Below are 23,196 nucleotides of genomic sequence, written 5' to 3'. Positions count from 1 at the left end.
TCTTCATCCCCTGCTGTCCATCTCCCAGTCCCCCTCCCTGCATCTCTCTCCCTCTTTCTCCTTTCTCTCCCCCTGTGGCCTGCGTTTCATCTCCCCCAGTTTCACCCACTCTCTCTTACACCCCTTACGCCCCCCTCCACCTCTTTCCTCCCTTTTTCCTTCACTGCCCTTCACCACAGTTCACCCCCACCACCACCGCCACCCCAGGATCCGCTTTCCACCACCTCCTCCTCCCCCATTCCCCCAACTCCCTCTCAACCCTCCCCCCTCCTCCTCTTCTCTGTCCTTCGTTCAATCCCTCTCCCCTCCTCCTCCTCCCTTTCTCTCCTGCCATCTTGCAGGCCAGTGGAGCCAGACTGCAGGCGTTCAGGGAGTCACTGGACCTGCTGGGCAGCGGGTGACACAGATTTCCGGTGTGTGTGTGTGTGAGTGTGTGTGTGTGTGTGTGTGTATGTGTGTGTGTGTGAGTGTGAGTGTGAGTGTGAGTGTGAGTGTGAGTGTGTGTGCGTGTGTGTGCATGCGTGACGAGAACAGGGAGGGGGGATTAAGCTCCAAATCACTAGAAAGGCACAGAAGAGAGAGAGAAGGGGGGCGGAGGAAAAAAAAGCTGCAGATCCAAGAATTTGAAATTCCCCCTTTGTCTGGGAGATGAAGAAACACTAGACTGTGGACTTTAACTAAAAGACTGTGTGTTTCTCATTCAGTGGGAACGTTGTAATAGCATGATGTTGGAGCTCACTGCTTTTCTCCATGAGTTGGCAGGGTCCTGTGTTGGCTGGCGTGCTGAGCTTTCTCTCTGCCTCTCTCTCTCTCCCTGCCTGACAAACACGGACGCACACACGCACAACCCCCCCCCCCCCCACCCCCACAGATGCACACACGCACACACACACACATACACAGAGCAGTCCCTCTGCGATCCCCCTGACTGAAGGCGCACAGGAAGTGCAGCCGTGGCCCAATTATAGCGTGACACCTCGGGCCGGCCGTTGCCATGGTTACGTCTTCCCTGCGGTCCCCTGGAGTGTGGCGCCGAGGAAGAAGGTCTTATCACATCAGCCATCGTTACGGCAACAAGCAAAAACCCACCCTGTAGCCTCAGTCCAGCTGGCTGTGTATTAGGCTTGTAATGTGTGTGTCTATGATCTACACTTGTGAATAAAAAGGGAAATTGTGTCAGTGTGTGAATACAGGAGAGAGTTTTTGTGATTGTGTGTGCATGTCAGGTTAGGTGTGTTCCAGTGCATAGGCCGGACTTGCCAAGGCAGCGTGTATGCGTTTGTGTGTCTGTGGGGTTGTGATAAGGTTCTCAGCCACACCATTAGGTGACTCATAATCCACACCTCACGCACACACGCACGTTAGAAACATGGCTGCAAACCGGCACACACACACACCCAATTAATTGCAAACACACAAACACACACACACAAATAGTATAAACCCAGCCTGTAGACAAGTGCACATGGCCAATTTCTTTTATTTCAAAAGGGCAAACAGAGCTATACAGTACAAGCTGCACATGAAATAATTTAGCCTAGGCTGAACTCATTCATTTCTTGCTGATGCAGTGACGTCAGAACAACAGAATCAAAACTCCCCATTAGAAACAAAACATTTGGCTCCTTTTTTTTTTTTTTAAATGTCGAAACACAACACATCCAAACTGGAAAGGGATGTAAAAAAGACATAATGTTTTCCAGATATTTACAGGCTATTTACAGCATTTTTGTCATCATCTAAATATTGACACACATTGGTATCCTTCTTTCTCGCCTCTCCATTTCACTGATTGTCAAAAGGAAGGATGGGAACGAGTGTGGACATTCTTTAACAGAGCTGCAGCTCCTCACTAAACACAAGATGCAGAGGTCTCTGAGACCTCACAGTCCGAGTGTGTTGACGTTGTGTCCCATGTGTTATTATTCAAACGCAGCTCCTCAACAATCATCCAACCAGGATCCTCTGACAAATGCTGCCACCACAAGCGTTACTATCCATCCAAGACTCCGTTGCTTCTCTCCTGTGAGAGACCCAAAGTAAAGTCGGACCCCCTGAGGTCAAAGCCAGACACTCTGCTCTCAAACCCAGGGCCTCCCGGCTTCCTCTTCAGCTCCTCACACTTCCTGTATTTACAGATCTGGTGTCCCCTCTTGCGATTGCGGCAGCTGCTGCACTGGTCGCAGTTCGTCTGACGCCGACACGGTACGCACTCCCCGCACCTCTTCCTCTTCCTCCTGCTAGCACTGCCTGCGCCCAGGGAGCCCGGAGAGTAGCCCTCGGCCACCAGCCCCTCGATGCCCTCAGTTCCCATGGCGGCACTTCTCCAGTGGCCTCCCCCCATCTGGAAGCCTGCCAGGGGAAACAGAGCAGGGCTGAAGGGGAACCAGGCACCTAGGAAGGGCTGGAAGTCAGTGCCACATCCAGAGGAGTCCTCTTCCTCCTCCTCGGGCCCAGACCCACTTCCTTCCCCATCTCCCTTTCCCCCCCTTGCCTCTATAGCCTCCCTTTTCACTGGCTGGCTGATCTGTGCACCCAGGTTGGCCTGCTCCGTGGTGGCGGGTGTCAGAGCCAGGAGCCCGGCGCGCATCAGCAGCTCAGCGGCATGGGCCAGGTGGAGCCCGCTGGGTGACTCCCACATGTCGGGCCAGGAGGGGGTACGGCGAGGCTTGGTATGTGCGGGCTGGGCGGCCCGCTGCTGGGCTGGGGAGGGCTGGATCAGGCCTTTGACGTCCATGGCCTGGGAAGGGGTGGAGATGTAATGGGAGAGGCTGTAGGGGTGGTTGGAGCGCTTTAGGCTGGGTCTCAGTGGCGCGTTGGGGATTTTAGCGCTGCTGTGGGCTTGATCTGAGGAGGAAGGGCCGGCGATGTCTACGGCGGTGGACATAGCAGTGGCTGTGAGTGGGGGTGTTTGTCCTTCTGTGTGTGTGTGTGTGTGTGTGTGTGTGTGTGTGTGTGTGTGTGTGGAGGAGAAGAGGTGAGGGAGAAGGGGATTGACGCCGATGCGGGATTGACAACCGTCCTTGCTGTTACTTCAGCCAAAATGGCAAGCCTTGGCCTGTGTCCCTATTCCCATTCTCTGCAGCAGCCTCGGAGTCCTGGAGAGCTAGAAACGAACAGGGGATGAAGAGAGGAGGGTTAAGAATAGAAATGCTGGAAAGACAAATACAGAAAGAGAGGAAACCCAGGAGATAAGAGTGGGATATGTTTCTAAGCCACAGCCACAACACACAGAGACAGAGCAGAGAATCTGAGCTTAAAAACCAAAAACAACATATATGTAAATAATGTTTAAATAAAAGAGCTATAACAGAGAGTAACTGAGGCATCTATCACACAGTGCATGCCCTGCCGCTGATTTCCGCATACAGGAGGCAGTAGACTATCCCTTTAAGAATTTCACGGTATATCAATGCAATCAATAACAGAGCGACAACAATATGCAAAGATATGCGCATATGCGCAGGTCAAATGTGGAGCGCGCTTTTCAAATACATTTTGACGACTGCTGTTATGTGTGCCAGCCAAAGCTTTAGCTCCACAGAGCAACTCTACATCGAGGAGAGTAAAAAAACAGGCTGTCTTTTGTCTGGTATCGACGACGAGGAGCGAGGTGCGCAACGATGCGGTGGCTGTGGATAAAAAAAGCGAGCAGGCTGTATTCCGTGTCCACGTTTAGAGAAAAAACTGTTCCGCCGATTAACCACGGGACATGGTTGTTGCCAGGGGACATGTGTGTAGACCTATCGATGGATCCATGGTGGAAACAGCGATCGATCGTTTCGCCGTGGTTCAGGTTACCTAAGAAGACGGTGCTCGACCGACGCCACGGAGAGCTGACCACAGTCCGAGTGGTCGCTGCGACACGGCAGCTGCGCGCAGGAAAAAGGCGACACGGCGAAAAACACGGCGAAAATCGACCGGAAGTGTGGGCGAAACGTCTCAGGCTTACCTTGTAAACACGGTCCAAACTCCCCTGTCACAGATATGATGAAGTCATGAACTAATGGCGAGCTGATTGTAGTGTATATGGACGGCGGAGCTGCCGATTCCTCCTCCACCTCTCCGTCCCGGAGGGTCTGCAAACACTCTGCACGGAATTTGGGGGCGTCGCTCAAAATGCGAAGTGGACTCTGCAGCCGAGACCGTGGTCAGAGCGACCCCAGCACAGAGAGAGGGAGAGGGAGAGAGGGAGAGAGAGAGAGGCTGCTGTCACACAACACTGAACCATCACAGTGTCACTAATACACGTCAGCACACACACAGCACTGGACCATCATTACACACCAGCACACACACAGCACTGGACCATCATTACACACTAGCACACACACACACCACTGGACCATCATTACACACCAACACACCAACACACACACACACAGTACTGAACCATCACAGTGTCATTACATACAACACTAATACAAACCAGCACACACGCACATCACTGGACAATAACAGAGTCATTACACACAACACGAATACACATCAGCACACAAACAAAACTGGACCATCATTAAACACTACATTAATAAACACCAGCACACAACACTGGACCATCACAGTTTCATTACACACAACACTAATATATGTCAGAACACTGAACCTTCACAGTGTTGTTACACAGTACCTTAATACATACCAGCACACACACAAAACTGGACCATCATTACACACTACATTAATACACATCAACAAACAAGCAACACTGGACCATCACAGTGTTGTTACACACAACATTAATACATTTCAGCAAACACAACAGTAGACCATCACTAGGTTTTCCACAGTACACTTCAGCACACACACAACACTGGACCATCTTTACACACTACTCTAATACACATCAGCACCCACTACATTAATACACATCCGCCAACACAACACTGAACACTCACAGTGTTGCTACACACTAAACTAATACACACCAGCAGACACACAACACTGAACCATCACAGTTTTGTTTCGCACTACACTAGTACACCCCAGCTCACACACAACACTGAACCATCAAAGTGTAGTTACACACTACACTAGTATACACCAGTACACAAACACTGTGTCAGTGAACATGGGCTTCAGGTTGGAATTATTGCTATGATAAATAATCTGATATCATACATGTTTATCAACATGTCAAAGGGCTCATGATAAATAATATATTAAATATGGACTAATCCTAATGTCAATTAATAATCAATTGTTTACCTCCACAATGAAGACTCATCAGTTGATACACTTATTAAACTGTTATATATAATGTTACAGCTATGTATATCAGGCCTCATATCACTGAACAGATGTTTAGGTCTTTGTCAGTTTCCCCTGTCCTGCATTGACTCCTGTATACTCGACTTGTGTGTTAACGAAATGGGATCCAGCCTGTGTGGAGCTCAGATTGTTATACCTGCTTACTTTCATCTGTTAAATATAATTAACTGGATTCAGATATATAAGGTCGTCTGCCTGGTAGTAGCAAATTGGTGATAACAGGGTTTAGACTATATTAAAAGGGAAGATGCTTTAGTTATCTGTCAGCGTTGTCATAGAATTCTACAGCCACAAAAAGTAGGGCAAATACAAAAGTAGGTTAACTGATAAGATAAAAATACGTGAAATAAACTTTATGACTTTATTTGTTTTGTAAACACTGAATGATTGACCAGTTTTATCCACACCTGAAGCGTGTACTCCCAGCATGCATCTGTACATAACACTTATATTTACAGTCATTACGTGAATATGTGGCCTGTCACACACAGTGATATGAAGTCACTTTAAAAACGATTAACCAATAAAATAGAAGAGGGTCATTAGACTGATAATTATTAACTGCAAATAGATGGTCAGCCTCAGTTACCAGAGGACGTTAGCATGTTGTGTGTTGATGATTCGGCACCACGCGGGATGTGATTTTGAAGCACGTGCTTCGTGAGCACAGTCCACGCAGTAGAGGCAGCGCGCGCCGTGGGGCCGCCATACTGAGGTGACTCCTCACGCGGGGACGCGGAGTCCACTCCACCTCTTGTGAGAGTCCTGCATGCATCTGGCACGAGGCCAGATACCTCGTGCGTGTCCGTGCGTGCGCGAGCGTGTCACTGTGGGAGCAGGGGGCCCACCGCCGTGCACTCGCGTACCACTCCGCTGTCTGGCCCGGACCAGATCGTGCGAGCACAGCGCGTCCTAGCGGTCACCGCGCACACTGCCGCGTCTTAAAATGGCCACTTGGTGCTGGTGGTGGACACTGCAGCACGGCAGCCCCCCCTCCCCGCCACCCCACCTACCCCTCCTCACCCCCACCAGGCCTCAATCACTCACACACACACTGCGGGCGCCACACAGCCCTGTTTACTTATTATCCCCCTCTGTTAATCCACAAACACTCGGCCCTGCCTCTCTGAGGTGAGGTGGATAAACTAAGCACATTCCATCCTGTGGTTAAAGGAATAAACAAACTAAACAATAAAAGTGGAGTTTGGCTCCAGACGACATCCGTCAAATAAATTAATCAGAAGGGAGGTATACAAATCACATTGCTCATCAAGTTTTATTCACAAAATACAGGACAAGTCATCAAGTCAGACACACCGCAGCCAGTAGAAAATTAATCTCATGAAAAAGCAAAGTATATCCTTCATAAGCAGAGGTTTACACTTTACAGATTAAATACAACAGCTCCCCCAGAAAGCAGATAATAAGCGCTTACAGTCGATAGTGTTTCAACAGCTCCCAAGACTAAAAATTATTATGTCATACAAACTAAACTTCTGCCTCCCCTGACAAGAGCAGAGAAAAAACAAAACTTAGTGGTTTCCTGTATTTGTGCAAAAATCAAGTAACATTCACATTAGTTATGCGTGTTCAGACTCTGGGATGTAGATTATAAGGCCTGTGACGAATTCCAATCAAACACTGGTCTGACTGAGGCTACGCGCTGCCAGCTCATTATGTATCAACCACCTGCTCCACATCGAGGAGGAGAGGACGGGGGGGTGGGGGAATACAGGTGAAACCAAACGGGAGGAGATGATGCAAAATTCAGAATGTTAAAGCCATCAAATTACAACTGTGCAGACAAAACACTTTCCTGTTTGACTGTTGATTGTCAAAGTTCCTTCCTTATCTCTCCTCAAATGACCTTTGGTTTTCAATGTCATCCAATGCGGGAACCGGTGGAATAACAGATATCAACATTTTTTCTTTGTATCCTTTGTTTTGAGTGTCACAGTTTATTAGCATTTATCAATTAGACAGCGTTAATGATTATCATAAACACGTGGACAAACTGAGAGGGGGTGGGCAAAGGACAAGTCGAGGCAAGATGGAGTTCTGTGATTGGTTGACTTAAGTATCCTTCTTTTTGATGATGAGAGGCCCGACGTTGTCCCCGGTCTCCTCGTTGTGTTTGGTGTGGGCTCCGTCGCAGTAAGGGAACTGCAAGAAGAAAACACACAACGTTTAAATAAAAACAATATCTGATCAACTTTTGGTCGTTTATACTTCACGATATGAGACACAGGATTTAATCTCTCATGTCAGTTCGCTGGTTTAAGTGTTCCCACAACATAAAGATTCTTTTGAGGGGACAAGTTGGCTCTGTTCCCCGCATACAGTTAATGTAACTAAGAAGTATTATCGTTATGATCATGATAAAATGAAATAAGGAAGTGGATCCACTCAACTGCCCTGATCTACCGTGGTTAGAAATAATCAAAGCCTTATTCTTTACACAGTCAATTTCCTAGTTCTTTATTCATTATGTCCAAGGGGCAGTAGTAAGACTTCAAAAAAGGACAATTCAAAAATAATTACTGATGAATAACAAGTTGATCTGTTTAATAAGAATGTTCAACAACACAAACAAGCTGCCGTGGCCTGACCTTCTTTGACTTCCAGCAGCGGCAGTACACAGCCTTGGTACCGATGTCCTCCATGTCGAAGCTGTGGACCACTTTGGGACTGTCTTTGCTGATGCACGTGTTCACCTGGCTCTTTTTACAGCTCCGTCCACTCAGGTAGTGGCTGACCAGGAAGCCTCCGACAGCTGCGACCACTGCGACTGGCACGGCCACCAAAAAATGCTCTACAGAGACAGACATTCATGGTCAGCAGAGAAATACAGAAACGTACAAAGTGATTGTAGAGTTGATAAACGGTTGCTTTTGCACGTTTCTGCTGGTCAAGGATCTACTAAGTGTGAAAAGCCTGGAAATAATATTTTCAGTATGTACTGCTCAGCTTCTGATCGATGGTTGGTTTTCAAGTCATTTGATGTAGCACTTATTGTTTGGCTTTTATGAAACTAAGTACTTAAATGATTGTTGCTGTTCTGGGTTTGTACCCTCGTAGTTGAACGTACTTCAGCTAAATGATCATTTATATGTGATGTCTAACAGTTGTGTCTTGTAAAGAACGAGCTTGAAGACCCTGGACCCACAATAAACCACACTTCCTGTAATTCTGCATCATGGCAGGGATGATAATGAGGTCGACGGATTCCTCTCGAACAGTGGCCTGCCTGACGGATACAGAGGAAACTTTCCATTCTTGCCAGGCGCTGTGAAATTGCGGGTTTTAGCGAAGCAATGAGGAGGATAATCCAAACCTACTGAGCATCACATGACGCAGAATCGCAGGACAAGAAGAACATGGGGGGCGATCAGGGTCAGCTAGTTCAGCTATCAGCAGGTCCATCAGAGCGGCGTGACACACACACAGTCCGACACACACTAACACACAGACACACACACTCCTCGGGGGGGGGGGGGGGGGGGGGGGGGTCGCCTCCAAGTATGGCTCGAGCTGAGGGGCCAAGAACAATCCAAGTGACTGTCTCGAGTTGGAAACACAACCTGTGGCTGACGTGCTGTCAGCAAACTAAATGGCTCATGACCGGTTCTGAGAAAAACGTATTCCCTGTATTTTAAACATGTGCAGTCCTCTTCCAAGGAGCGGTCTCCCTAAAGAACAGCGTGCGGTGTAACTGCGTCTTTCCTGGCAGGGTTAAGCTGAAATATGTTTAGTTTACGTTAAGCGGTCATTTAATGCTAGCATGCTATCAGCTAGCTGAGATACTTTACCTTTGGATAGCCTGAAACCCGAGCTGGGTAGCGCGGGCATCTGAGGCACGGCTAACTGCGGCATGGCGGGGAGACTGCTCATGTTTTCCCGGGACGACGGTCTGTTTGCAGACAGGGCTCCAGCACAAGGTCAACTGACGTCGTCTTATGTGAACTCCGCTTCAGGTTAGCCAGCCTACGTCACCTCGCAGCGTCTGGGGCGGCAGCCAATGAGAGGCCGAGGAGGTTCTGTGACGCCAAGAGGATTCATCAGAACCTGCGATGGACTTCCGGCTTCGTTTCTGTGCTGTTAGAAGACGGAACTGCGAATAAGCTAAACTTTCTTCACCTTGATATAAATCCCGCAACGGGTTTAAAGAGGACCTGTGTGAGGACAATTAAATAATCTCGAAATAACATAATTTTGAAATAATTTACTCTTAAAAAGAATCCATTAGTATCTCAAAACGACTTTAAATTGAGAAAATAATAAAATAGTCTAGAAAAGCAACTTAATTCCAAAGTCTCATATTGAATAAATCTCTAAAGTAATGATTCACTAACTCTCAACAATCACTTATTTTCTCAAATAGTGACTTAGTATTTAAAATAATGACTTATTACTTCTTAACACCAACTTACTATCTCATAATACTGACTTGATGTTTCAAAATAATCACTTACTAACTCATAAACATGAGTAACTATTTCATAGTTTTGATTCAGGATTGTTTTCTTCCTTTCACTTTCAGAAATGGGCTTCAATACAGTGATATATCAAGCTCCACTCTACAGCCGTTTTTCCAGAGCCTTCATCTACACTACACTCTCAGCGGATTGATCTTTGTCACTTAGTAGCTACTGACCAGGATTGTAAGATACAATAACTGTCAAACTGCCACACGTTACAGCTTTATAATAAGTGAATTATCCCTTTAAAAGACAACTTGTATAATGAAACTCGACAGGTGGAGATTTAAGATTCCTCTGGCAGAGAATCCTCAGAATGTCTGTGAGCTTTGATGAGTCCCATACTTTTCTAAAGAAGGATTATGTACCAGATCCATGATAAAGAACCATAACGATGATACATAAATTTAATACAATTATTTCAACAGAAAATTCTGAAGCATGGACAGAGAATCCGCATTTGTGCAAATTTACTGCATTTCACATTACTTGACATTAAAGCACCACTAGAGGGCAATACAAATTCCACCAGCAAAATCAGTCACTGAACAGTTGCAATGACAGAAGTTAAAGGTTTATGATAAGATTTGTAATAATGCAGGTATTCAGCAACGTAGATTCTTTTTTTTTTACTCAGCAGAGTTTATTTTCACATGAAAAGCCATCGCAGCTGACGTCACATGTGGAGCTATAATCCTTAAATATTAACATCTTAAATTCCATTCAATTTTCGTTTGTTTAACTTAGTAATCAGATTTCCCCTAATATGCAATAATAGTTGCATTAGAGGTGATTCGTTCTATAAAATAACAGTGATCCTATGTGGTAATGACGTCTTTCCGCTGCTCATTCTGTTAAATATCTGTAGAGGTGGGTCATTCCCTCTTTACCTTCACATGTATTTTAAAAAAGTTCTTAAAATGAGTCAACACAGGAGTCATGGGTTTTTATTACACAGTTTAATCAACACACAAAGCTCAACGAGCCTCTCAGGTAATTCAATATACAGAGGTTTTGTGCAAGAAGAGTGGGTTCTCCTCGCACCCAGAGCACAAGCCAGTCCCATAGCCATTTAAGATGTTAGCTTCTAATTTAACAATAGCAAAAAAATAAAATAAAAATAAAATAAAAATTAAACAAAACCAAAAAAATGCAACCTAAAGAGTTATGGGGTTGGGGTATAAAAACACAGGTTAAACTAAGAAAAATAAATTGCTTAAATACCTGGTCCAGGACCTCCACTTTGTGAATAAAGAAAACGTGGGGGGTGGGGGGGCATGGGGTTATAGTTGTGTGTGTATGTGTGTGTGTGTGTGTGTGTGTGTGTGTGTGTGTATACAAAGGGGTCAATTTGGGTAAGGTGTTTTGAGGCTGGGGGGAGGGGCAGAAGGTGTGGGCTAGGGATAATTCATGTCCTTTCAGAGAATCCAACAGAAGACCAGAAGAGGCCGTTTTACACAGCCTTCCATGGTTTAAGGATTTTAATTATTATAAAATACAGAGTGCCCTTCAACTCACATGCGAATACGGCTTTCTTGAATTGTCACCCCGACAGATGGAAATTACAAGGACAACAAAACAAGAAAGGATGCAGAGTGTAAAAATCCCTCCATATTATTGTACCCCTTCCCCTAAAAACAAACAAAACAAAAAGGGAAATAAAGGATAAGGTCCCCTCAATGTTTTTACAGATGCTCAAAGGAATGCATTTAGTGATTTCATCTGGGGGGAGATGGGTGAGGATGCAGGTGTGTATGTAAAAGGGGAAGTTAGGTGGGGGGAGGGTTATCGGCTGCTGGCACAAGAGCCCAACCTGCATCATGATCAAATATAACGGAAGTCAGAAGATTGGAGGCAGAGGTCACAAGGGGAGGGAGGAGGTAAAAAAAGAAGAAAAAAAAAAAAGGAGCAGAGAGACAGGTGTTACCAATGCAAGTTGACAATATGTACACTGGAGGATAGAAAGGTGAGCTGAGAGGCGGGAGGGGGAGGGGGAAGAGTCAAACAGAGAGAGAGGGAACAATAGAGAGGGAAAGAGAGAGGGAGGGTCGGGGAGTCGGGGCAGAGGGAGTTTTACAGGTACTCTGGTGGGGGGGGGGGGGGGCGTGGCTCAAAGAAAGCACTCCAATGGAAACCAACAAGATCTTGTTTTAAACTTCTCATTTTGTTTGTATGGTTTTTGTTTGTTTTCTCTTTACGTCTGTAGCTCCCCTAACTTTATGTTGTAGAGGTGGTTGGCCATGATTCTACTCCAACACTACATTGCATACTTTTGTGTCCATTCCCGAGCTATTTTGTTGTATCTGTTGACAAGCAGAGAGAAAGAGAAAGACACAGGGAGTGAACTGTTAGTTGACACATTTGGACACATCAGGATTTAATGACACAATAAACAAAAACATCTGTGGGGAAGTTGAAACGCAAGCCTGTTTCACTGCTGTTAAAACGTCCCTCATTTTGTTGCTTTTGCCTGTTTACACTGACCCAAACAGGCTGCAGTATTGACATGGTGTGAAATGCATCATGTCCCTCCATTCCAACTCTTTACATAGGTAAATTCTGCACTATGACTACCTCCACTGCTTTAAAGGCTGAAAGACAATGACCCATACTCCATGTTTGTACCCGTTGAGCCAGAATAGAGACACAACATTCCAGCCTCGGACTGGCAGAGTTCACAGGTGTCCCCTCTTTTTGTCATCATGTGTACATCATAAGTTTAGCGGCTGACCTGACATCAGCAGCAGAGTGACCAGCTGGCTGCTTCTCTACAAGACAACACAGCTCTCCAATTTAGCAGCAACAGGTCGGTCGATTTCATCTTCCTGTGCAGCAGCTAACAGAAATCACCGCTGCTGGCCAATCAGTGATAGGAAGGACTGCACTCATCAAGCACATATTTGACAGGAACAAAAGAACAAAGAGCAATTCCCACAATCCTGGTTATGTCCGTTGATCTGATTGGGACATGATGCGCATTGTAATGGGAGATATTAAGTTGATTGATTGATTTGATTTTATTTGGACATGGACATGACAATGTCATTGGACGAACCAGATGCATTGTTTACAGTGTATTAGCATAAATGCTAGTTTACAACACCTGTCCACACCTGACCGAAAACCAACTAAATGTCTTCAACTAGGGCTGTGATTATTATTTTTTGCAAGTGAGGGCATGTAACAGCTCGACTGGCCGTGGCAGAACGCACAGAGAGAGAGACAGTGAAAATATATTGCTAAAGGAAGCAGTCTAGTTGCCAAATCCAATCCGGGATTATCACGCATGTAAAAACATCAACCAGGTTTTCCAGACAAACGTTACATTATCATGTTCTACGTGTATGTCAAGAACAGTAATGACAAAAATCACTGACTGGACAGTGTCACTAAAGTAGACAGAACATGCACTGCACAGATCAGCAAGGAAACACCAGCCAACTGCTCCAATGTAAGAGAAACATACTCATAGTCCCTGTACTGTCACACTACTGATCTAAGATGATGTGTATATTTAACCATGTTACAGTCCGAAAAGGCAGACATGGGAGGGAAACTGCAATTGTGAAGGTCAGATGGAAGAATTATTCAATTTGAGAGATGAATAAAGCAGCATTTCAGAGGCTGAGAGCGAACAGAGATTGGCATTTGTAAAACCAGTTCACACAATTTAAGCTTTTCTTCCTGTTCATTTAAGTCCAGGATCTTTTGTTGTACTTGCACAAATGTATTTGTTATATATTTAATTGTAAAGCTTAAGTGATCATCAAATATTAGTTATAACCGTTTTCTGCATGCCCAAAGCTGGTTAAATTCCATGTGATTTCTGCAAAGTCTGCATCATAGCAGCAGTTATTTCCTCATCAGCACCTTGTTCAGACATAAACATGTTTTCATGCAGCTCCAGATCCAAAGATGCAAAAAATACCATTGTTTTTCGAGACTGCTGAAATAAAAATAATTACATGTTTAATGCTGACAAGACAGCACTAAGCATAGGAAAAAAAAAAAATCACACTACACCGTTCTGATGCACAAACATTAGGCAAGGCACTTACTTTTCCCTGTCCGTCTTGTAGATGCGGGCGATCTCGGGTACTAAGGGGTCGTCCGGGTTTGGGTCGCACAGCAGAGAGCAGATGGACAGGAGGACTGGAATGGAATGGGCGAAGGTTATGATTTAACCAATCAGCATTCACAAAAGGAAACAGATACTTTCAGAATTTCTAAAATTTTTCCTCAAATGAGCCCAAAATTTAAGTTATGTCGAGTTTGTCATGACTATTATACATGGAATTAATGTCTCATGAAAAATAAAAAATAAAAAGTGTGGTAAGAACATGAAGATTTACAGATAGTGGAGTACAAGGACCTTTGTGAGAGAAATGCAGAAATGTTTAAATTGTAAGAAATTGCAGGGAAACCAACATTCCTCCCTTTCACCTTTAACACAATTTTAACAAAATGCAGTAACATCAGCACTTTACCAGGAACCATACGAGCAGCGTTTCATGTCTGACGTCCAGTCAGGAACAGCCTACCTTTGGAGATGGTGAGAGCCGGAGACCACTGTGATCGCAGGATGTCAAGACAGATGCTGCCGTTGCTGTTGATATTTGGGTGATAGATTCTTGTGGTAAACGCAACCTGAAAAAAATACAATTTATACACAGGCAGAGCGGGGGTGAGAAAGAGGGGCAGGAAACTGATAAAGCTGTGGCATATTTATACTTGACAAGAAGCACTTCTTAATGTGTAATGCTGTGCTTGGCCTATTCATGCTTACCTTTGGCGGTTTGAAAGGATAGTCTGTGGGGAAGTGTATGGTCAAGAAGAAAACCCCGCTCTGATAAGGACTGTCATTCTAATGCAAGGAGAAAGGAACCCATCAATCGCAAACAGGGCCAAATTAAGACATCATTTAACTATACATTATATACAAGGGCTGTGGTTAACATGACTTCTTCTCTGACTAAATTGATGAAGTAAGCAGTGAGTAGTTGGTTCAGTCTACTTAAGCCCCATTACCTCCTACATTGGTTAAGCACTGTTTGAAGAGCAATGTCGGGTCTTTCAGAGAGAAAATAATCTCTGGACTGTATGTGAGAACACAAATGTCAGAGGCTCTGGACTTTCTCCAGAGTTTCGACAGCCAGCCCCGTAGTAAAAACTCCCCACGTGAGAATACAGCAGGAGATCCTTGGAAGGATTCACTAGAAAGCGAGTGGGTGTGTTCGTGACGTGTTTGACACAGATGTGAAAAAACTGAGCCACACACGTAGAAGACAGCCACGAAGAGGGCTTTTGGTGGTAGGAGCCAATACTGGTGTGGATGTGCTATAATCAAACCATGTGATCTACGCAGCAGAATCCATATGTTACGTCCGGCCACTGCATCCCCCCTCGCATGAACCCTCCAGAGATTTCTCTGTTGTTGGCATCTGAACGGGAAATCTCCTGATGCATTGTTCATGTGTGAAAGGTGAACTCCAGAGAAAGTCTGGACATTCCCCAGAGTCTGAAAATGGCTTCTGTTTGTTTATTCACCAAAAAACTAGAGTGATGAGGCTGTGAGAAAGTGAATACTTACAGGTCCCATTATTGTGGCTTGCCAGTGAAACACTGCAACAAAAGAAACAGAGAAGTTGGCTAACAGTATGAGGATAAATGTGTCTGTGAGGTGTAAAAATACATATTTCACATGGAGTGTGCAGGAGTAAAGAGCCCCTATCTGCATCTCATGCCAAATATGCCTGGGAACATCATATAATCACAATAAACACTTTTTAAGGGTCAGAAAAGACAAGTTAAATGAATCAAACCAATGGGTGTAATAAACATTTGAACTTGTCCAAATTTAGCATCCTGATCTGATCTGATGTGGTACAATGACATCTGTAATGGTAAAAAGTTGATCGTGGTAATCACGGGTTAAAATACACTTTTCTCGCGGCTTGTAGACGAGTGGTTAACCAGTTCATGGATGGTAGGAAGTGCGGTGAAGAGGGATGTTGCTGCTACTCATTTTTCCCATACTGATGTACTAGAGGCAAAATTTCACTTTAGATCAAGTACATGTGATTAGGGCTGCAAAAAATAATTGATTTAATCGATTATAAAAATAGTTCCCAACCAATTTTGTAGTCGGGTCTATTATAATGCAAGGCACACACTGTGGCAGCGTCTCCTGAGATGGGGGCAGTAAACCAGCCAATCCTGTGCTTTGTTCAGCTCACATGACGATGCCGTCTCCTCTCTGGAGTCAACGTTTCGAAAATGGCTGAGAGACCGTTAGCTGCAAACTGTGTAAGGGTGACTCCACATGGAACAGCAGCACAAGATCATTGCGGTATGAACCTGAAGAGAAAACCTGTAGATCTGCCTCTTCTTCTTTCTCCTCTTTTCTCGGTTTACTGAGGATTTAAGGTTCATACCACAGTGATATTGTCCCCGTCTACAGAGACTGTGTGAGTGACAGATACAACGACAGTCACACAGAACCTCCTTTTGACTTTTATTGCGGATAATACGAATTGTTGCATAAGAAATATATATAGCATAATTTTGAATTGTCCAAATAATCATTAATGCTGTTTTAACTATTCAAATCTTTTCAACATCTGTAATAGGTTCAAACTACATGGACGTGTGTGTGATTTCTCATCATGGACTTGAATTATGAATAGTTAGAATAAATCTGGAATAATCGTCATAAAGTTGCAGATATCGGTAATGCATAAAAAAAACATTGTAGAAGATAAAGTTGCTTATCAAATAAACTACAGGTAAGGGTCAAAAGCAGCTTTGGATTAATAGTCAATAAATAAAATTAATAAAAAAAGAATAATCATAGATAGATAAATGAAGATTAATGGTTCTAAACCATCACACTTCTGATAGCATATCATCCCTCCATGTAATGGAAGCATATTTGAAGCCCATTGAAATATATGCACATTTTTTGGTATAATTTGACCACACAATTTCCTCCTGGAATAATAAAAACTTGATAGTGAAAATAAATATTAGAAATTGTTATAAATTATTAACACCACTATTTTGTCTATTAAGCATACACTAGACTCAGTCACCCAGTACTTTTTAAAGGCCACTGATCCACTACCAAATTTGGCCAATGTTATTTGTGGTTTCTTGCATAGGATGGAAAAAATATTAGGAGGAAAAACAGAAATATATCATTAATACACCTTATTCATTAAAGGGTATAGTAACAGATAACAAAAATATTTTGCTGACCAGATAAACAAAATATGTTTTTAACAATGACTCAATATGCCAATTTGTACACAACTACCCAGTGAATTTTCTCTGTTTAGTTCAACATAAGATCCATTTACATACTAACTACCTACGCTCCTGTGTGCATGTCACAAATCTCAAATGTGAGATAATGATGTGGTGTTGGTCCCCTGTGAAAACCAGGTGTTGCACCCATGATGAGCATCACCACACCCCTCCCTTATTACAAGCTGCAGCATAATTGTTCATCTGTACAATGAGGCATATGTCAACCTTTATAGTCTATCAGCATAAACGTATGATTAAACCAATGTGTATGGCTTACTATTTTTGTTATATTTTTTCATTTATAATTCTTGTGCCATGCATTAGAATAATCGTCGTGCCAACTAAATTTGCGGGCTTCATATTGTCTGCAGTTGGTTGGTGGAACAAGCTAGTGTTAGTCAGTGAGCTACATTCGTTTGAACAAAATTCAACGTTCTGAAAAACTGCACATTTTGCAGAAAGGTCTTACCACTCAGTTACACACTAAATAAAAGCTGTTTGTTTTATCTGAATTCTAATAACAATAACAGGTAGTAATAATTAGTAGCCCACAACTGCATGTATTTAAGGAGAAAAGCCCTGCCACTGTATGAGCAAACTGTCAATCACCTGACTAATTCCACATGTATGACACAGTCTTACAATCTCTCCACAGACAATAATGTGATAACATTATTTTTAACACTAAAGACCATGCATCATGAGAATGAAAGTTTCGTCCTACTATGTTGCTATGAAAAGTAAATTATTTACTGTTAAATATTTTAAAAATTACATTGCTATGATTAGTTCCAACACATTACAATTTAAGATATTATACATCGTTCGAACCCTGAGAAATCCCCAAGTTTATTGAAGGCCACAGGATGTTTTATTGCGTCATGTCACCATTTACCTATCTCTGCTTGAGAGACAGGTTGCTACAAATTCTAAAGGCAAACAACGCACGAGAAAGGAGAAACACACTTCTTGCAAGTTAGCCAATTGACCAGTCTGCAGTTTTTTCCCTCCCCTGTTTGTACTGGTCACTCGTAATGGATCCCGATTAGTCATTGACGTTTGCTGTGAGTTTTTGTCACCGAAGTTACAATACAAGTTTAACATGGCGCACAGGGGAACACAAGAAAATAACTCCCATGATCCCATAGTAATTCATGATGTCATCAAACTAGGTCTTCTGTAATTGCTATAATTAGGAGACCCCTAACAGCTGACATTACATATTGCAAGTTGCCTTTCTTCAGACAGAAAGACCTTGACCTCAGTACAAACAGTGTTCACATAAAATGATGTAAAGACAAAGTTACATAAGTTTCATGAAAATATGTTCATTATTCAAATTCACAAATAGTGGAACTCATTGTGTCTACCACAACATAACCAAAACTACTATACTATGCTTATTAGTGTTGCACAGTATACCAGTACTAGAAAGGCATCATAACACCCAGGCTTCAAAAAAGTTACGATAGCCAATTTAATTATTATCGTTACTTTATGAATGAAGCCCCTGGCACACCTGCTGCAGACCAGCTGTGCCGTGGAATGGCTGTGTGTTGAAATTGTCAGTTGGTCACACCGGCTGTGGTTCAGCAGCAAAGCTGCTATTGCTAGAGCTATGTCTTTACATTGTCTTTAGAATGGTCAAATTTGTGTGTGTGTGTGTGAGGGAGACAGAGCGAGAGAGGGGGAGGGAGAGACTACTGCCCATCACCTGAAGTTCTTTACGTAAATTATTGATATTACTACAACCTTTCTGAGTTCTGGTATAATTACAGTATTCCCTTGTTTAAAAGTAGTCCTATGTGCTCAAATAAATCAGTACTATACAGCATGTAGCCGAGAATCTTCTATTCCTGCATATATTTCACGAAAAAAACTTTTTAAAACAAATGAATGGATCAGTCAACAGAAACATTCGATTAAACCTTTAAACTAAAGTCAATTTTTGCTTTTCATGGTGATAAAGCTCAAACCAAGGATTAGCCTGCACACCAGTGGTAGCCTAACAAACCAATTACGCCCTCTGCTATGACAAATGTATCCCCATAATTTCTCTAACCCTTACTACAGAGGTCTGGTCTGACAAGAAAATGTCCAACCTTGACACTTCTTCAGTATCGGATTTTACTCGTTTTGTTTAGGTGATAAACAAAGACCTTTAAAAGCTGCTTAGAAGTGAGTGAAGAACAGAAATGCTCAAAGCAGAAGTACAAGTTGCTGGGATGTTAGAGTGGTCTGTTTTAGACTGCTAGTAGCTTCAGACATAGTCAAGGGCGGACAACACACTTCACAGCCTGCACAAAGCTAGCAGGTTTTCTGCTGAAATACTAAAGATTGTAATTAAAGAATAATTTCAATTTGGCCTCTGAGATTCTACAGAATTCTGTTCACAGGAGCTTCGAATTTTAAGTTTAAACACTACTATGAAGATTGATTCTGTGTTTTTTAAACTGATGGTTTCTTTCTGAGGATTGTCTGACAATAAATGGACAATTATTAATCTATCATTATTTAATGGGGTTCCAGATGTTACCGGTTTTCTATTCAGTAAGAAAAACTTGCTTCCCTTCATTATCTTATTTTTACTGCAAAATTGCAAATGAAATTAGTTTCCAGGGAAATATTTACAGTATGAATGTAATGTATTTAATATTGTGAACTCCCAGTGGTGATTTACTACATTACAAAAGATTGAAATACTTGCCGAATGAAAAAGGCCCCCTTTGCCGTATGAACTTAAGGCAGAAGTGGAATTGGGAAGTAGTTATAAAGTTGGGAATATTATTATTTTATAATGACTATTATTTACCAGCAGTATTTCCTATGAACAAGTCCAGGTATTTATTGGATCTACTTGACAGAAAAAACAGGACTTCTAATCTAGTCTAATACACTGTACAAGACATCAAAAGTCAGCCCCTTCACTGGTGTTTGTATTTCCCCTTCACAAAATAGTCCTCAGCTTGAAAACATTGTATGCATTTGAGTTCAAAGTTGTGATAAGAATTTGTGGACTATTTTCTGCAAACAGTCTTAACAAAATAACCATGAAATTAAACCTGTGATAAAAGCTGGAGACAATTCATACCTAGCTTAAAGCTGAAGTGATCTATTAAGTCTGACATATATTAGAAAAAACATTTACTTTGTCACTTGTGTGCATTTCATAGAGTTCATTTTGAGGCCCAGTTCCACACAACTATCAGGACAATGAAGGTGTTAATGTTCACTTACTGTCATCTCCTACTGGTCCTGCAGAACACTGGGCTGGTGGATCCCGTGCCAAGTCGTTCAACTCCTGTGACAAACAAATGATAAGTCAGTTCATCAGGACGTGCAGTATGTTAGTCATTTAAATATTTCCATCAAAAATAATCTAAATAAAAGAAAAGACATAGATTATTTTAGCGTAACAAATGACCTCAAACACTGCATATAGCAAAAAACAAATTCCTGCAAGAAGATTTTTAATAATCAGTTACTAATTCCTACTAATAAATACCACGTAACATGCTTCATTATGGCAGGTACCATAGTAACAGCTCTCAATTTCCCCTCTGGTACAACCAAACTACTGATCTCAGAAAGGATTGCGACGGCCTCACAGGTGGAACGATATTACAGCAGAGGTATTACTCTAAACCAAATGACACTCAGTTCAACAGAACGTAAGCTAGTTGTGTGTAGCCAGGTAGACCCTCGTTAGCCGTATGCGTTAGCTGTAAATGCTAGCTCCTGCTCGCAATCGACAAAAGCACAGGATGTCAAGCTATGGTGGATGATCTGCTTCGCTGTGACATGTGCTAACCCTACTGGAGGGACGACACCGGGCATAAACCAACCCGATCCCACCGACAAACGTTAAGTTGTAATAAGGAGCAGCTGCTCGCCTGCTGTCAGCTACATGACATAAAAAGGCGAGCAACGCGTGGGGCCCGTTTTTACCACAGCAGCACAATGCTAACATAATCACCATCGATCCCTTTATTGTTGCCCTTTAAATCGACTGCAAAGCTTAATACTGTCCAATACGTACAATAACACACCTACACTAAGCTGACTACTAGAAATACATACGTTTTGATTCAAACGGATGCGATATAATGGAAAAAACACGCTAGCTTAGGTTAAATCCAGCCGTAACCCCGGGCTGTTACAATCCCACCTCAATCCACAGATTGATAGAAAACCATCAAAACAGGTTAAATAGGCAGAAAAGAAAGATATGGCGAATTGTTAGGTCAAAGTAAAAGTGTCCCCTTAAATCAAGCTAACGTTAGCATGCATGCTAGCTGGGTAACTTATCTGTCAAATCAAGGAGCGGGTCCGGCGAGCTAAAGCTACGAAAATAAATAATGTTAGGTACACGGACTGAGTGTGTGAGTTACATCACAGGGAAGAGTCGTAAACAGGAAACGTGTACAAATGGAAACTACCGTCGCTTGACTTTAAATATATAACGTTACTGGAGCTGGCTCGATAAGGGGAACATCTCGGGTTAGCTTACCCGAGCTAGCCAGCAGCCACCGGGGCAGATAATGTTGGCCAGACACAGCTAACACAAGCCGCTGATATGACCAACTAGCAGCGGTCGTAGACACATTAAACATTAAACTGTTGGATTAACTGTCGAACGTTGAACCGACGTGACGGAACCACAAGCCGCTTCCGTGACTGGTGTTTTTGAGCGGATGGTGGACTTGGCCCATTCGTAGCGTTACTGGTGAACACAGGAAAGCGGCGCATTGCTGCTCTCACTGTCGTCACTGGCTATTCACAGACCGTTAGCTGGCGGCTCCGACCTAGCCCGGCTGATTTGGACCTTCTTTTTACGTCGTTCACGACCCATTACAGCCGTCAGAAAGGCTTCCGACGGTCACCGGTGGAGCTAAACCCCCCCCCCCAGACCAAACTGCGAAATCCCGGGCCACGCCGTTCACTTCCTTACCTTGTGAATTCTTTTCAGAGCCATTGTTGTGCTAGCGGTTCTGTCAGGGAAAACGTGCGATTAAAATGGCGATGGAGATCACTGTCCGTCGGTAATACTACAACTCGGCTATCATATAACAGGCTGCGCTGCGCTGGGTTAGCTGATCGCTGCGTGAGGGGACCACCGAGAGATATTCGAAGCGAACCAGAAAGATAGAGGGGGGAGAACCGCGGTCCTTCCTCCGACTGCAGCGGCTACCAAATCACTGCGGCCTGTGTTATGCCAGCGGAAACCAGCACAGCTCTCCGGGACCGAACCCGCCTCTTCAGAGTAAAAGAACCCTGCAATATGAATAGCATTAGAACAATGTCAGGGCTTCGTGTGCATTGACAACCACAGAGGATTGCCTCATCGGCTACTTTGAAATGACTCACCCTAAGTGTGTGAAGGAGAGGTACGGAGGTCGTTCCTCCCTGCTGCAGTAAAAATGTATAACCAGCTCTGCTCCTAGTAAAAACTACATTCACCATCATTATGGACTGTACTGTAACACCTTAGGTCGCAACATTGCAATATTCACTGTACTATATTCATCTTTCTGTTGAATATCCATGGTTCATGTGCAATCCATTTACTGATCATATTCTCACACTGCGTTTCTTCCTGTCTTTACAATGTATAAATTAGTTTAATGATATTCAGAGTTTCCAAATATTTCTATATATTCATTTATAGTCCTTACACTTAAGTATTGTATGTCACTTATTGCTTTCTGATGTCCTTTTGTCTCTTGCTTCTGTAATACTGCAAATTTCCCCAGTGTGGGACTAATAAAGGATTATCTTCTCTTATCTTAAATGCCTCTCAGGCTTACAAAACGTGCAGTCTTGCACAAGAAAGAGGCATGACTACAAGTAAGTATTGCTCTTATCATTGGTTGTTATTCATCACTGTTCTGTAGATTATTTTTTGTATCTATGCAATGTGAAAAACAGTGGTAAATACCCATCAACATATTTGTGAACTTAATGAGAAATCCTCAAATGGTTGGTTCTATCCGATCTAAAGTGCCGCATCAGAGAAGATGGAAAGTATTGGTTGTGCTCTCTTATTTTCTCAATAATTGTTTTAATCTACACAAAGTGGGTGAGAAACAGTAAAAACAAAAAACAAATTGCTTTGTGAAACCGAGGAGAAATGTTAAAA

The 23,196-nt window shown here is 43.1% G+C and overlaps 3 protein-coding genes across 3 annotated transcripts; all 3 read right to left on the bottom strand.

Moving 5' to 3' along the window:
• Positions 1–1,462: 1,462 nt before the first annotated feature.
• LOC133958981 (CXXC-type zinc finger protein 5-like) lies at positions 1,463–4,149 on the bottom strand. The gene is made up of 2 exons (XM_062394031.1): positions 3,953–4,149; positions 1,463–3,106 (listed from the first exon to the last, which is right to left on the bottom strand). Exon 2 carries the CDS (start codon positions 2,885–2,887, stop codon positions 1,994–1,996), a length of 894 nt encoding a protein of 297 aa, XP_062250015.1. The 5' UTR covers positions 2,888–3,106; positions 3,953–4,149; the 3' UTR covers positions 1,463–1,993.
• A 2,379-nt stretch (positions 4,150–6,528) lies between these two features.
• On the bottom strand, positions 6,529–9,251 carry zgc:110843 (uncharacterized protein LOC541492 homolog). The gene is made up of 3 exons (XM_062393946.1): positions 9,081–9,251; positions 7,881–8,083; positions 6,529–7,434 (listed from the first exon to the last, which is right to left on the bottom strand). Exons 1-3 carry the CDS (start codon positions 9,160–9,162, stop codon positions 7,345–7,347), a joined length of 375 nt encoding a protein of 124 aa, XP_062249930.1. The 5' UTR covers positions 9,163–9,251; the 3' UTR covers positions 6,529–7,344.
• A 1,429-nt stretch (positions 9,252–10,680) lies between these two features.
• On the bottom strand, positions 10,681–22,280 carry ube2d2 (ubiquitin-conjugating enzyme E2D 2 (UBC4/5 homolog, yeast)). Its single transcript, XM_062393621.1, has 7 exons — positions 22,009–22,280; positions 20,295–20,358; positions 15,340–15,371; positions 14,536–14,613; positions 14,291–14,396; positions 13,808–13,901; positions 10,681–12,052 (listed from the first exon to the last, which is right to left on the bottom strand). Exons 1-7 carry the CDS (start codon positions 22,030–22,032, stop codon positions 12,007–12,009), a joined length of 444 nt encoding a protein of 147 aa, XP_062249605.1. The 5' UTR covers positions 22,033–22,280; the 3' UTR covers positions 10,681–12,006.
• Between the last annotated feature and the right edge of the window lie 916 nt (positions 22,281–23,196).

The sequence above is a fragment of the Platichthys flesus genome, chromosome 8 (genome assembly GCF_949316205.1).
Source record: "Platichthys flesus chromosome 8, fPlaFle2.1, whole genome shotgun sequence".
In the NCBI taxonomy this organism is placed as follows: Eukaryota; Metazoa; Chordata; class Actinopteri; order Pleuronectiformes; family Pleuronectidae; genus Platichthys; species Platichthys flesus.
The sequence above is the reverse complement of the archived record's forward strand: the minus strand, read 5'-3'. Positions and strand labels throughout refer to the sequence as shown.

Excerpts from the sequence above, each read along its gene's own strand:
- LOC133958981 (XM_062394031.1), bottom strand. The coding sequence starts at position 2,887 with ATGTCCACCGCCGTAGACATCGCCGGCCCTTCCTCCTCAGATCAAGCC.
- zgc:110843 (XM_062393946.1), bottom strand. The coding sequence starts at position 9,162 with ATGAGCAGTCTCCCCGCCATGCCGCAGTTAGCCGTGCCTCAGATGCCC. Across the intron at positions 8,084-9,080 it reads GGGTTTCAGGCTATCCAAAG|AGCATTTTTTGGTGGCCGTG; the intron begins GTAAAGTATCTC and ends CTGTCTCTGTAG. Across the intron at positions 7,435-7,880 it reads GCTGCTGGAAGTCAAAGAAG|TTCCCTTACTGCGACGGAGC; the intron begins GTCAGGCCACGG and ends TTCTTCTTGCAG.
- ube2d2 (XM_062393621.1), bottom strand. The coding sequence starts at position 22,032 with ATGGCTCTGAAAAGAATTCACAAG. Across the intron at positions 15,372-20,294 it reads AGGACCAGTAGGAGATGACA|TGTTTCACTGGCAAGCCACA; the intron begins GTAAGTGAACAT and ends CTTTTGTTGCAG. Across the intron at positions 12,053-13,807 it reads TACAAGACGGACAGGGAAAA|ATACAACAAAATAGCTCGGG; the intron begins GTAAGTGCCTTG and ends GCTTGTCAACAG.